This window comes from Physella acuta, unplaced genomic scaffold, assembly GCF_028476545.2.
Source record: "Physella acuta isolate Inbredline_101_S28 unplaced genomic scaffold, ASM2847654v3 ptg001544l, whole genome shotgun sequence".
Lineage (NCBI taxonomy): Eukaryota > Metazoa > Mollusca > Gastropoda > Physidae > Physella > Physella acuta.
This window is the reverse complement of record NW_026733059.1, coordinates 31,070-47,343: the sequence shown is the minus strand read 5'-3', so window position 1 is coordinate 47,343 and position 16,274 is coordinate 31,070. Positions and strand designations below refer to the sequence as shown.

General features: G+C 37.5%; 1 protein-coding gene across 1 annotated transcript in view; it reads right to left on the bottom strand.

Annotated features, from left to right (window-relative positions):
* Positions 1 to 15,706, bottom strand: part of LOC131928771 (synaptotagmin-7) — a 96,965-nt gene extending 81,259 nt beyond the window's left edge. The window contains exon 1 of the mRNA XM_059284891.1: positions 15,280 to 15,706. Within this exon, the coding sequence (XP_059140874.1) occupies positions 15,280 to 15,522 (243 nt within the window). The 5' untranslated portion in view covers positions 15,523 to 15,706. The remainder of the gene's footprint in view (positions 1 to 15,279) is intronic.
* Positions 15,707 to 16,274: the final 568 nt, after the last annotated feature.

Below are 16,274 nucleotides of genomic sequence, written 5' to 3'. Positions count from 1 at the left end.
GGAACAGCAAGGCTGTGAGACGGCCTGCATGGGTTTCCAGACAACTCAAGGATAGAATTCCAGCTCGACTCGACGCTCGTACGTTGGTGTAAAGTGTGCTCATGAGTGACAAACCTAAGAACAGTCAAAAATCTAGGAGTCACAAATCAGAGAGTCACAAATCAAATAGTCACATATCCAAGAGTCTCATACCCAAAAGTCGCATACCTAAGAGTCACTTATCCAAGAGTCACATATCCAAGAGTCACATATCCAAAAGTCGCACACCTAAGAGGTCACATATCTAAGAGTCACATATCTAAGAGTCACATATCTAAGAGTCACATATCTAATAGGTCACAAATCTAAGAATAAAAAAAATCTACGAGTCACATATATGAGAGTCGTAGAAATTAAGAGTCAAATATGGTTCTGTCACGGGCTAAATGGTAAATGTGCGTGTTGGGAAGTGTGTGGGGAGGGAGTTGAGGAAGGGGGAGGGAGCTGGGGAAGGGGTGGGTATAGATGCCCATAACAAGATACAGCGCGGTGTGTGTGCAAACAGGGGGGGGGGTAATACCCGTGACCTTGAACTCTTGACCTACTCGCGCCGGATTAAAAAAAAAACATTACCAGATCGATATGTGCAGAGACCACTTTATAAACCAATCAGATGAGCTCGCGTGCACGAGAGCAACGTGAGTAAAATATCTCCTGTCCAGACGAGAATTTAAACCCTAAGCAGGTCGATAACGATATGGTATTTATTTTAAAAGTGGGATTGATTTAATTACGTTCTTCTTTAATTCGCTGAAGTTGAGTTTTTAAAAAAATGGTGTGGTGTTGTCATTTTTAGTTCAGTTCGTAGGTGTTCAATGAAGGCAGGTGAAGTAGAATTTGTGTGTTGGTTGTTGGACTGGTCGGTGGATAGGTTGATGGATGGATGGATTGATGGATGGGTTGGTGGATGAGTTGGTGGATGGGTTGGTGGATGGGTTGGTGGATGGGTTGGTGGATGGATTGATGGATGGGTTGATGGATGGGTTGATGGATGGGTTGATGGATGAGTTGGTGGATGGATTGATGGATGTGTTGGTGGATGGGTTGGTGGATAGATTGGTGGATGGGTTGATGGATTGGTGCGTTGATCGGTCGGTGGATAAGTGGGTAGATGGTTTGGTGAAGTGGTTGATGTTTGTTGGATAGGTTGATGGATGGGTTTGTGGATGGGTTGGTGAATGGTTTGGAGAAGTGGTTGATGTTTGGTGGATGGGTTTGTGAATAGGTTAATATGTGGATACATGAGCGATCGATGGATAAATGGGTGAATTACGACAAAGAAAAAACTTTACAACTTTCCTAAGATTTTGATTTTGCTCTGAAAAAAAATCTGAAATTTAAAACTATAATTTTTCATCCAATCAGTATATTATTTGCTTTAATAAATTGATTTTATTACCCTTAGCGTGTTTCTTATCTATTACGGCAGAAAAAAAAACACAACTTTCTTAAGAGTTTGCTTTAAACGAAAATCTTACATTTAAAACTCTAATTTTTCATCCAATCAGTATATTATGTGCTTTAAAATAATTAATTTTATCACCCTTCTTTGGTTCTTATCTACCTCTAATCAAACTCCATTCATTGACCAAATGAGCTGAGCACTAATTCATTCGCTTCCTGAATAAAAATCCCAACCGTAAAAAAAAATCACCTTTTCACAAATTCCGTGTTGGTTTATAAAGTTTAAAAAAAAAAAGAAAAACCAATTGCTATTCATTCACGACGCTGGATGATTAAATTTATTTAAAAAGTAAAATAATGTTACCAATGTTTTAAAATTCAAATACGAGATACATGCCAGGTACGATAACTGCTAATAACTCGCGGTTTAGGAACAGTAACTTTTGTATAATTCCCAAAATGAGCAATTTGTAGAAAACAAGAGGGCTAATATTAAATCCACGTTTAATTAACAGTCAACTATAGTAATTTAGTAATTACTAGAAAAATGAAAAGTATTTTAAAAAATACACGAATAAAAATAATAAATTTTAGATTTAGAAGTTTAATTAATAACGCACACAAAACATGACATTTTTTTACACTCCTTTCAGCTTAATTAAAGTCTAGATCTATGATCAATTAATGTATGTGATCTAAACTGTTCTTAACTACAATATCGAGTCCACATACAACACCCTTTCAACTAGTCCAGGGGTCGGCAACCTTTTGACTCGAAAGAGCCAAAAGTTACAATTTACAACATTACCAGGTTTTTAAAGAGCCACTAACATTTTAATGTAAATAGTATATTATATATATATATATATATATATATATATATATATATATATATATATATATATATAATCCTAAACACATATCATACTATATATATATAATTTAAAATAAATAGCTTTGAATATATGAGATAATCTCATTTGAATTTGTGTTGAGAAGATCTACTATGTAAGTCAGAGTACTTGCATTTGTTTTGAATAGCTCAAATCTCTCAGTGAAAACACCCTTCATTTTGTTTATATAAATGCTGAAGTGATTTATGTTAAGAGTAGCTTTGGTTTCATGGCAATAATTTTTTTCGGATTTTTCGTAATTAAGTAATTTACCGCTCACCATGTATTCAACAAAAAAGTATTTTATTATTAAAACAAACCACTTCTTCAAGCAAGACATAGGCTGGGTTTTCCTTTCAGTTGCCGACACCTGAACTAGTCAACTTAAGTTGTTTCCCTACATAGAAAATGCTTCACTGTCCCATTGACCCTCTCTGAAAAATTTCCTTTCCTCTCCCCACCCAGACTTCTGACACTTTCATTTGACCTTCACCCCTTTTACTGTCATCCTTTGCAATTTTTTTTTATAATCAAATACATGACATCATGTAAATATTCATTATGTACATTTGCAAAACCTTTCGTTTTCATTTGGTGTTCAAAATGATGTTAAAAGATTTGATGTTGATGTACTTGTTTTAATTGCAAATAAAAGTATTTAAAAAAAAAAAAAAGTCCACATAAATAATTTCCATGATGGCCTAAAAATATATTATAATAATTATTAGGGGATGCAATCCTGCTTCTCCAAACGGCTCAGCGCAATGTTGCCACCAATCGCGAAACCAAGGACGGACATCGTGGCGACCTTGGGAAAAGGGTCCCTGCTACACTGATCTATCTCAAACTTTCCATGATCCAAAACTGACCCCTAGAAATGTGCGTACAGTGGTTTTGGTCTCTCACGCACCATTTAATTAAACATTTAAATTTCCAAGGTTAAAAATAAAATTGTAATTAGACGTTTTGTATTATGTATGAGGAGGCCACCTTCATTAAGAAAGAAGTATTACTATTGTAAATCTGAATCAATAATTAGCGTGGTTTTTATTACTGAAGTCACCATGACATGACCTATTCAGAAACCGGAAATGGTTAACTCTGTCACGTGGCTTACGAGGTGAGTGAAAGTAGTTTAGAACGGAATGGTTGCGCTGATAGCCCATCCAGTCAGAGGCGTAGCGGGGGGGGGGGGGGGGGGGGCGGGGGGTGCGGAACGCACCGGGTGACACTATTTAGGGGGGTGGCACCAAGGCAAAAGATAGAAAAATATATAGAGAAAAATGATAATTCCACTTAGTTAAGTGATTAATTAGAGTGTTAAATAGTCTTTTAAGAGGTGCAAATCGAAAGTTTGAGGGGGGGGGGGTGTGCAAATCGAAAGTTTGAGGGGGGGGGGGTGTGCAAATCGAAAGTTTGAAGGGGAGGGGGTGCAAATCGAAAATTGAAAGTTTGTCCCCGGGAAGGGTCGCTACGCCCCTGGAGGGAGACACCATTAAGCAGAGGCGTAGCGACCCTTCCCGGCGCCCGGGGACAAACTTTCAATTTGGCGCCCCCCTCGGGAGCAAATTTTCGATTTGCGCCCCCCCCCCCTCTCAAACTTTCGATTTGCACCCCCTCAAACTTTCGATTTGCACCCCCCAACTGCAAAAATGCAGCTAAAAAGACATTTAATTGGTTTTTACAACCCATTTTGGCGCCCCCTAAGGTCGGCGCCCGGGGACATATGTACCCCCCTGCCCCCCCATCGCTAAGCTTCTGCCATTAAGTGCCGCACCGGGTGACACCCGACCTCGCTACGCCACTGCATCCAGTGCTCGTAGCTCAGAACTCGTTTGCACCCAGCATTTGCCTGGTATAAGGTGGAAGGAAAAACTAGCTGCATGAGTCAAGCCATTGCCTAATGTAAGCTTGATATTATACACGTTAGGTCTCTCAAATCTGATAATCTACTCTATATTTGAACCATATAGTCATAAGACTGTATAAAAGTTTAAGCCGCACCAAGTCAGCTGGCCGGCCAGTTCGCACATTGGCCAATTCAAACCCCCATCGACCGGTCTATGTCCGAATTAATTATTCGGATTTTGGAGCGACCTGTTAAAACCGGAATAATATCACCCATACACACACACTATATATATATATATATATATATATATATATATATATATATATATATATATATATATATATATGTATATATATATATGTATATATATATATGTATATATATATATATATATATATATATATATATATATATATATGTATGTATGTATATATATACACACACACTATATATATATATATATATATATATATATATATATATGTATATATATATATATATATATATATATATATATATATATATATATATATATACTTGTTTAACAAAGCAGTGCAATTGTACTGCAGGGATGAACCCCATACTAGCCCTGTCTGTACACCCCCCTTATACCCTTCACCCCTATACCTCCACCTTCAGACCCGTACAAAGAACTTATCCTGATCAGTTCTAGCATCTATCCTGCACGTTGGCTAAACACCGTAACTGGGAAGCCATTTTTTTTCCTTCTTATCCGAGGTAAAGAAAACACAATCACAAATTTGACCTGCATACACCCCATTTGTCTCCCCCTTTTTATTACATAACCAACTTCCACGGTCATTACGTCATTTCCTTTTCCAGCCCCTCCCCACTCCCCACGTGATCTCGTCCCGTCCACTCCGCGCTACTTTAACAAGGACGATAATTGAAATAACATGAGCACAAAGGGCTGGGTTCAAGTCTCGACCCAGACGGAACGGACAACGGCGGAATAACGATATTTGCTTTGTGTGGCAACAAGGGGCGGCAACCTCGTGAGATGGGAGAGTACTCCGTGAATAGCTGCCACAGACAATCTGGATCGATGTATCTGGTTATCTTTCCTGTTATAAAGGGAGGGAAACGTGTGCATACTAAATTCTGATTTTTAAAAAAATGGCATAAAATTTTTGTATATTAGTTTTGAAATAGTTTTATAGTTTAGATAGAGGTTCATATATTCGTAATGCAAAGCTTGCTATCGCCTTGCATCGGAAGGTAGGAACACAAGATTTAAAAAAAAATATTCTCGATTTTTTCTTACATTTGGCGTGCATCAAGGGTAGTGGGTTGCATTAATAACAATTTTAAATGTATAAATATGGAAGGTCATTTTGATTAGAGTAAACTGTGGTTTGCTCTTTAAGGTTAATTAATTTCATCCTATAAAATTGTAATTAAAATGTGACGAAGGCGATTACATCATTAGCACTAGTATGTATCTGCGTGTGTTTGTACGGGTACGAAACAATGAATGTCAAAAGTGATTATATATATATATATATATATATATATATATAGGTGTGTGTGTGTGTGTGTGTGGTCGGGGTTGAGTAAAATTTTAGCAATCCACGAGAGTCATTTAAGAACCAAAAAGCACAACTAGCCCCCACGTAAGAGCCATTAATACTCCGCCATTATTCTATCTACCAGCCTATACTTTACAGTCTATAACGAGTGAGCTATTGAGCTGACCAGTCCTGGTGAGCTATTTATTTCTCTCTTAGTTCAACCATAGCATCAGCCACTGCCTCATTAGTGCAGAAGGTAACACCCTTCTCGACATCATTCTTTACCTAACTTTCAATACATATAACATGTCCACCACAAGCTTCCCCTTCACAAGACCCCTGGTCTGTTTAACCCTTGACCGAACATAAAAAAAACACACACAAACACACAACTACAAAAACCCAGACTTTTATATGACTCCACTCTCCCCCTCTAGCTGTCGTTAACCACCATCTTCAAACCCCAAACGTAATCTTTTCCGCTAGATACAACACACAAAACGATGACGTATGTACACAATGACCCCTGTACGTCACAGGATGACTCCTGATATCTTCTCAAAACGAAACCGGCCAAGCAGACATTTCGACGCGTGTCTGTTTTTACTTTCTCGTATATACGAAGTATAGAGAAAGTCTTGTAATCGTGCAAAAAAAAAAAATCGAGATTTTTGCAAATCTCGACGTTTTGCATCTCACTGATACGGAAAAACATAATTTTGCAATCTTGTCCGTATGTCTGTGTGTCTGTGTGTGTGTGTGTCTGTGTGTGTGTGTGTCCGTGTGTAAACACGATAACTTGAGTACCGTTACAGCTAGGTTGATGAAATTTCATATATAAGTATTTTATCAAAATCGTAGATCCGTATCAACTTTTGAGCGATTTCCGACAACCGGAAGTGGTACTTTTTCTACTTTGAATTTTTCAAAAGCCTATAACTTGAGTACTATTTCAGATAGATAAATGAAATTTCATACGTAAGTAAAAGATCTAATTCTCTACCTTCTATTAAATTTTGAGTCATTTCCGTTGACTGGAAGTAGTACTTTACGCTACTTCCGATTTCTCAAAAAACTAATGTGAATTTTAAAAGTAATAATAATATTGCGCACTATTATGCGCTTTTTTATTTCGCGTTCACTTGGTGTGCAATTAATTTGTCTACGAGATTTTATTCTATTTTTAAAACTTTAAGTATTTAAAATGGATTAAAAATCATGTCTATAGCCCGAGTTCCCATCCCCTGTTATTTTATATAAGAATATTCGAGAAAGTTTAGGGGAGATCACTCCCGGTTTATTTTTTTATTTCGACACAAAACTCAATCAAGATTCTACAATTTAAAAAAAAATTATTCTTCCTCTATGTAAATATTTTTCTTCTTATATTTAATATTGTTGATGTATTTGTTATGGAAAAGGCTACATCGAGAAGTTTTGTTGTAGATTTTTAAAAAAAATGTTGATAATTTTTATGTGTGCTGCGTAATGAGGGAAGGGATGTTGTTTTAATTTGTATATACATATACATACACATACACATACATACATACACATACATACATACACATACATACATACACATACATACATACACATACATACATACACATACATACATACACATACATACATACACATACATACATACACATACATACATACACATACATACATACACATACATACATACACATACATACATACACATACATACATACACATACATACATACACATACATACATACACATACATACATACACATACATACATACATATACATATACATACATATATATACATATATATATATATATACATATATATATATATATACATATATATATATATATATATATACATATATATATATATATACATATATATATACATATATATATATATATATACATATATATATATATATATACATATATATACCATGTTCACACGTGTGGCATTAAAAAGAGAACGTGTAACAAAACTCGGTTGCCCGGGAGACAGAAAAAAAAAAGAAAAAGAAGAACTTCCGGGTGGCTAGCCACGGAACAAAGTTACGTAGAGAAGCTGGATACAGCTCTGTCAAGTTGTCAACATCAGACATCCAGCAACATAAAGCCGGTCTTCGTTGTGTTGTGTTTTTTGTTATTTTCTACAACACCCCCCCCCCCCCCCCCCCCATAGTGCACCAGCCGCAAGTCGATCCGCGTGACGATATTAAAGTATCGATTCCCTGTCTGGGTTTTTCTTTCAGGATATTTGAACAAATGGGATATTTGATGCGTTAGTATCGATACCTCTGGTTAGAAGTCGGTCAGGATATAAAGAACTTTTCGATACTAAATTTGTGGATTTCACAACACTTTTCAGAATGAGAGTTATGTAGATTGATTGTTTATTGAACAAATGGAAGGATACTTTCAATGTTTTTTTTCAAACTGTTTGTTAGCAATACGTATGTAGGCACTATAAGGCAATATATGGACAGCATATAGGCAATGTATGGACAGTATGTAAGCACTATATGTGCAGTATGTAGGCAGTATATGGGACGGCGTGGCCTAGCGGTGGAGCGCTAGACTTCTAACCCATAGTTTCGAGTTCGAATCCGGATTGAAGTTAGTGGGACGTTCTTGAGTCCACCTAACTCTGATGGTTACCTAACTAACGTCAACATAGTGCTGACCACATAATCCCGTTATATGCCGAGGTCAAGAAAAATATGAACTCCACTTGATCTGCCCAATGGATCGCTAGGTTTAAAGAGGAATCTTTACTTTTTACTAGCCACTTTATGTGCAGTATGTGGGCAATTTATGAGCAATCTGACAAGAAATGTATGAGCAGCCTGAATGAAATATAAGCAGTATGTGAGTCGTATGTAAGCAAGATAAGAGTACCATACAGATTGAGCATGTTGTATAGAATCACGTCCATTGACTTGGTACATTCTTTCCTTGAACTGTAACAATATAAAATATAGCTTGCTTAATTCTGATTTTATGGTTATGGTTGGCCACCATAGGGTTAAAAACTCGTGGCGATACAGGGTTAACGTTTGTGATTTGTGGGCTAGGGATCATGTGAATTCAAAACTTGAGGTCAAATAGGGTTAAAATCAGATTGTGTTCACAAGCAGTTAATGACTATTTTATGTGATAATATTTTATAACTCAAATACATGTCATTCAGATGACACTGTGTACAATAGTAACTTGACATCTGTGGCATATGACCACGGCACAACGGAAGCGAGGTTACGTTTACAACGCACGAGACAGCAGACGACCCGAGCATCCACTTAACACAATGACACAACATCGGCTTGTGCTTTATTGGTTTCTGGTCCGTATGACGCTAGTCAGCGGCTACCCAGTACACGGCCGTCCAAATAGCCAAAGCCTAAAGGGAGACAAACTCTACGAAATCGTTACATAAACCAAAGATCAACACGCCTCTACCAAACAATACAAAAACATTATAAAAACCACTACAACACCATCTAGACAAACATCAACACGCCTCTAACAAACACTACAAAAACATTACAAATACCACTACAAAACCATCAGCACAAACATCAACACGCCTCTACCAAACACTACACAACATTAAAAAAACTACTACAAAACCATCTACACAAACACGCCTCTACCAAACACCACAAAAACCACTACAACACCATCTACACAAACATCAACACGCCTCTACCAAACACTACAAAAACATTACAAAAAACCACTACAATACCATCTACATCAAAACGCCTCTACTAAACACCACAAGAACATTACTAAAACCACTACAACACTATCCAAACAGACACCAACACGCCTCTACCAAACACTACAAAAACGTTACAAAAACCACTACAACACCATCTACACAAATACGCCTCTAACAAACACTACAAAAACATCGATGCTACACGATACAGACAATTATGGAACATCAACCACCCCTTCACCAGCTCGCGAAGAGCTAAATTGTTCTGCAAGTGTTGTATTGATTTTTCTCCCAAATAACAATATCAGACGGGATAGTAGGTAAGGGAGAGTACCATAAAAACAAAGTTACTTTTAGTATAGGCGGAGTTGCTTCCCTTCCGCTATAAAAACTATCACATGAAATTCTAAGATTATTTCTTGAACTTTTTTTTTTTTAAAAATAATGTTTAGAATGCTCAACTTTGTTATATAGGGGAATTTAAATTTATGCAGTATGTATGAAATTTTTGTTACAAAAATTATTTCAAAATAACACCAATACGAGCCTAAGTAAGCAATAACTTATGCAAAATTTATTTGCGACAATTATATTCATACATATTGAATGAAACCACACATACACATGTTGGGTAGCCTAACAACAGACAACAAACAATTGTTGGGTCGACCATACATACAGACACCCATATAATCTTACATATTCACAGTTTATTCATGAGTAGCTAAGAAGACACTAAACAGAAGAATGGTAGAAAGCTGTTAGTAAATCCATGTTTAGCGCAGATGGGTCGAGGCTAGGGTTGGGGTGGTGTGTGTGTGGGTGGGGAAGGTGCGGTGTGTGTGTGGGAGGGGTTTGGGTCGGTACGCGTGTAATTTGGATTGGGTCGTGTATGTGGGGACTGGGTTGTTGTGGTGTGGGTGTGGACGGGGGATGATGTGTTTGGGATGGATGGAATTGATGTGGTGAGTGTGTGAGTGTGTGTGTGAGTGTGTGTGTGAGGGTGGAGGGGGGGGGGGGTTGGGATGGTCCGGGACATCTATTGACACAAGATAAACATGGAAGCCATGAGGCTATCGATGTCGGAGTTGAGAAGATCGGTATTCGAATACAACATTTGTTATACATGACTTGTAAAGAGACTGGTATTTGCATGCTGGGAGTATCGATACACACACGACCTACGAATACTTCCTTCTATTGACAGAGACGGAGAGATAGGAAGCTATCGTGTGTGTGTGTGTTTGTGTGTGTGTTTGTGTAAAGAGTAGACGAGGAAGAAGGTTAGACAAGAAAAGAATTACGAAACTGTAGGTAAATAAATTAAAAATTTTATCGTAACTATGGTAACGGTGGCGACGCAATTATTTCCGGGACCCTCATTACGTAGCGTGGATTAGTATCCACTTCCGTCTGAGTCATGTCTAGTTCAGTCATCAAATAGAGTCACCTGGTCTATGTGGATAGACGGACACCCGTCCTACGGAGCAAGTTCAAGCATCAGAGACTAAGTTAAGCTTTTATTGACAGGACGCCATTGGCTTTATCGTCCTTATAATGATGTGCCTTAGAATCCATTTTAATTATATATATATATATATATATATATATATATATATATATATATATATATATATATATATATATAAACACCACACAAATAACCAGCATAAAGGCAGCAGACATTTTCCATCAGGTCCAATCTACCAGCACTGTATGTGACTGTCATTTCCAGTTCTGTAACAGGCCGTCACTGCCGACTCCCAGCTAAGTGAACACACGGGGACCTCCCAGCCGTTTGAATAACAAGATTTGTTTTGTCCATCGACCCGGCAGAAGGAACTGACAAAAACAGACGACAAAATACAATAACGTCCATTATGGAGATGAGGCCGGTATGTTTATTTCATTGAGACAAAAGGGCCGGTCGGAGTTAGTCACCGAACTCAGGGGCGGCGGCGTCAGGTGGCTGTGGGGTTTGGGGGGAGGGTGGGGAGCGATTGGAGGGAGTTGTGTACTTTAGAGGGTGGCGTCTGGAGGATTAGATCTAAATTGTACTTACAGGAATTCAATAAATGGGCTAAGCAAATTGTTAAATATGAAATACGACGTCACATTATATAGATTTATAAATGTGTATATATATATATATATATATATATATATATATATATATATATATATATATATATATATATATATATATATACATCTATAGGTAAATATATGTATATATGTGTATATATATGTATGTCTACATGTATATATATATATGTATATATATATATATATATATATATATATATATATATATATATATATATATATATATATATATATATACGTACATGATATTAAAATCTGATGTGTTTCTAATGCCCACGCCATACATCTCCATTATGTTTACATTCGTACATGCGAGTGTGACAGCCTATGTGAGCGATTGATCTCACCACCATGCAACAGGTGTATGCCCACTAGCGCCCCCTGTCAGCTACCCCCACGTCCACACCGAAACCCCCTAATGTGGTCTCTGTGTTCGACCGCCCGATCGATAATATTGCCCTCAATTAATGCAACCCCCCACCCCCCCTCCGAATATTTTACCACACTCCCCAAACAACGCAAAATATCGCGTCTTAACATGCGAGTTCTAATTTTCTCCCAGGGAAATATTTTGTAAACATAAAAAATAAATAATCAAATCATCAAGTCTAAGAATGATCAAGTTGGATAGAGAGAAGCGAAGGGGATGAAAAGTAGGAGCACAGAGAGATGCTAAATAAAGTTTATTTCCATGTAAGCATTGGTGTTTTTTTTTCTTGTATGTAGATAGAAACCGATAATTAGAAAATCCTGCCATCTCTTTCCTTAAAGGTGGTATATGGGAAGATAGCTCTTTCTAATAAACAAACTTTTTTGCTCAGAATATACAAATATGTATGCATATGTATATATATATATATATATATATATATATATATATATATATATATATATATATATATATATATACATATGTATGTATGTATGTATGTATGTATGTATGTATGTATGTATGTATGTATGTCTGTATATATACAGTCTGCATCGTCAATTCGTTAGGCTAAACAACCCAGCAGCAACACCAACACAACAAGCCCCATCATCACTGATCTATCTTGTTTTACTTCACCGTTTCACCACATACAACTATCTCCATTTCACACAATGTGTACTGTATTGATCTTACAATTGGGATAGTGTGTACTGTAAGTAAGAGAAACGGGAAAACAAACACACGCTTGTTGGTTTGTACTTTGTAAACATCGGGGCCACTGGGCCAGTGTATAAGATCAGTTACTGGGCCCACATATATCAGTTTCCAGGGGTAACTAGGGCGGCACATTACTTTTCTAGAAGCTACTGTGACGACACATTACTTTTCTAGAAGTTATTGTGAAGACACATTACTTTTCTAGAGGCAACTATGAACACAGTACTTTTCTAGAAGCTACTGTGACGACACATAACTTTTCTAGAGGCAACTATAAAGAGACATTACTGTACTAGAGGCAACTATAAAGAGACATTACTTTACTAGAGGCAACTGTGAAGACACATTACTTTTCGAGAGGTTACTGTGAAGAAACACTGCTTACTTGGGACGACATTTATTTTACCTTGTATTTAACCTCATTATTGGATTTTTCGCAGTTACGTAATGATGAGATAATGAGAGACATTGATCGATGAGGGATGGAGAGAAGGAGAAAATTAGTAAACAGATTAATGCGCAGATTAGAAAGAAAAAAAAAATTGGACGTTTTCAATTTTGTGAAATGGTTTTCTTAAAATTAAAAAACAAAACAAGAAATCATAGCAAAGAACTCAACCTCACGTAGCCACACAATAACCACACGTAGCCACACAATAACCACACGTAGCCACTAGAGAGCCACACACAACTACAAAACAACCACACGTAGCTACCTGTAGCTGAGAAGTACTCGCCTTGCTGATGTTGTGTTTAACGCTACGCTTGTTTCTTAAATATGAGCTTAGCCTTAACAAGGCATGCGTTTAACCTAAATTAAGCGTAAAACTTTGGTTTAATAAAGTATACACTTGCTTGAAAAAAAGCTTATAACATAATATCTTAAATATATAGGGGTTGGTTAATTATATGGAACATTGTGGATAAGTTGTGCGGAACATTGCGACATCAAATATAGATACGAATGCATTAGCATTTGTGATGTATATTACGCATGTAGATCTAGATATACATATTGTATGAGTACATATTTATGTTGCCTATGCGTACTCATATTATACAGTGACTCCGTGTGTTCGTGTGTGAGGTGTGTATGTGTAAAGTATATAATACATATGTGTAGAATAGTTTATATATATATATATATATATATATATATATATATATATATATATATATATATATATATATATATATATATATATATATATATATATATATATATATATATATATATATATATATATATATGTGTGTGTGTGTGGTGTGTGTGTATACAGGCATGGCGTGAGTACACCTGCAGTGTGTACGTGTGTGAGGTGTGTATGTGTAAAGTATATAATACATATGTGTAGAATAGTTTATATATATATATATATATATATATATATATATATATATATATATATATATATATATATATATATATATATATATATATATGTGTGTGTGTGTGGTGTGTGTGTATACAGGCATGGCGTGAGTACACCTGCAGTGTGTACGTGTGTACACATGTCATTATGCATATCCCTATTGGCTCGGGATACTTAATGCACGTGTATTTGCGCGCGACTGAAGTACAAAGTGTACGCGCATGCGCTGTTTGTTGTGTCAAAGTCTTTGTTAGATAAATCATTGGCCGACACATTAATCAGGATGGTGTGGGTGGGGGGGGGGGGGGGCTGTAGTAGATCGGTATGAACCGTTCTGTTTAATAGAGATTCGCTGGGGCGCCATATGGTTCGACCTCCCTCACAGCTGGGCATGGGAGAGAATCACGTTCAATCGAAGCCCCCCCCCCCCCCCCCGCCATTTATCCGTCACCCAGGTAATCCCTTTGATACACATTGTCCATATTAAACATTGATAAAAATAGTTTAGGAAAAATAAAATCTCACGTTAAAGCCTGGTTTTAAAATTTTAATGCTCATAAAATTTAACGTCTTAAGGGGGGATAAAAATAAATTTGAAGATCTATAAAGGAAGAAATTGCGTAGCAAAATATTTCCGACTGTTGAAAAATAAAGAAATTATAATTTGATTTGAAGTTGATCTGTGGGACCCTACTGTATGTGCGTGTGTGTGTGTGTGTGTGTTTGTGTGTAAGGGGCTGAGGATCATAGTTTCTTCCAGGCATCTCTACCGCCCCCCCCCCCGAACGAAATAGAATTTATATAGAAAATATACACTTTGACCAGTGCCCCCCCCCCCCTCTTGCGGAAAATTTTAGCCCCCCCCCCCCTCCACGGAGAAAAAAGCCTGGAAGAAACACTGGTGAGGATTTTCTTTACAAATCTAAATGTTATGGTTTATTTTATTAAATAGTTTTAAGAAACGATGTACCCTTTTGAAACAAATCTGGTATCAGTAATACCGTTCCTTATTGTCAAACTGGCAGTTACGGATTCGAATGTAACAATACTATATCTTTCATAAGACTAAAACAAGGGGTTTAGTGTTAGGTCCAGGCTAGAATTTGTTCAGATCTTTGTCTTTACCGACAATTCAAGGTATTTGAAAAAAAAAATAAATAAAAAAACGACAACAGCATAGGAGTGGACCCAAAAGAACTTACCGGTATGTTTTTCTCCTTAGCCGCTTTATCTAAAGAATCCTTCTGCAGCTGTTTTGTCCGGTCCGACAGCTCCATATTTTGCCGGGAGCCGGACAGCACGCCGTACCGGGACTGACCGTTCCTGACCTCCCCGGTAGTAGCGAGTTTGTTCAGCCTCTCTTTGGAATAATCCGCTTGGAGAATATCGTCCTGCGATCCGCTTGGGCCCATGCCGAAGATTTTATAGAAACACCGGATGCACATTTTTTTTTGGGGTTCGAGATTATATATTTTTCCACGAACAATAGCAATGGTGATTTTTAGTCCTTCACAAAGACACAGCTGTTACAAGCTAATTGTTTGGCTCCTTTTTCGACATTTTGGTTCGTTTTACGATCATTTTATCTGGCTTGCTAAAATTATAATAACACTGATGCATATGGCTAGGTTAAATTATTATAACACTGAAGTTTTAAACAACATTTCTTACAATTTTTTTTTTCTCATGATGAATGCAACTGTTGCCAAATTTATCTGTGTGTTCAGAAGACAGGTTGGTTTTAAAACTCGCGAATAAGACTACACTAGATCACGTGATTTATTCAAGGAGATTAAGCCAATTCCCTCGGATATGCCCGTCTTTCACATTACGTCACGTCCGCTGACCATTAGTATTAAAATATTCATACAGCACAACCGGCCGTTCTTGAATAAGTTAAGGTTAGAGATATTCGGTCCACGCTCTTAGCCTGGTCAGTGGGGCGCTTAGTGGGGCGGTAAGTGGGTGGGTCAGTGGGGCGTTAAGTGGGTGGGTCAGTGGGGTGGTCAGTGGGTGGGTCAGTGGGGTGGTCAGTGGGTGGGTCAGTGGGTGGGTCAGTGGGTGGGTCAGTGGGTGGGTCAGTGGGTGGGTCAGTGGGGTGGTCAGTGGGGCGGTAAGTGGGTGGGTCAGTGGGGCGGTAAGTGGGTGGGTCAGTGGGTGGGTCAGTGGGTGGGTCAGTGGGTGGGTCAGTGGGGTG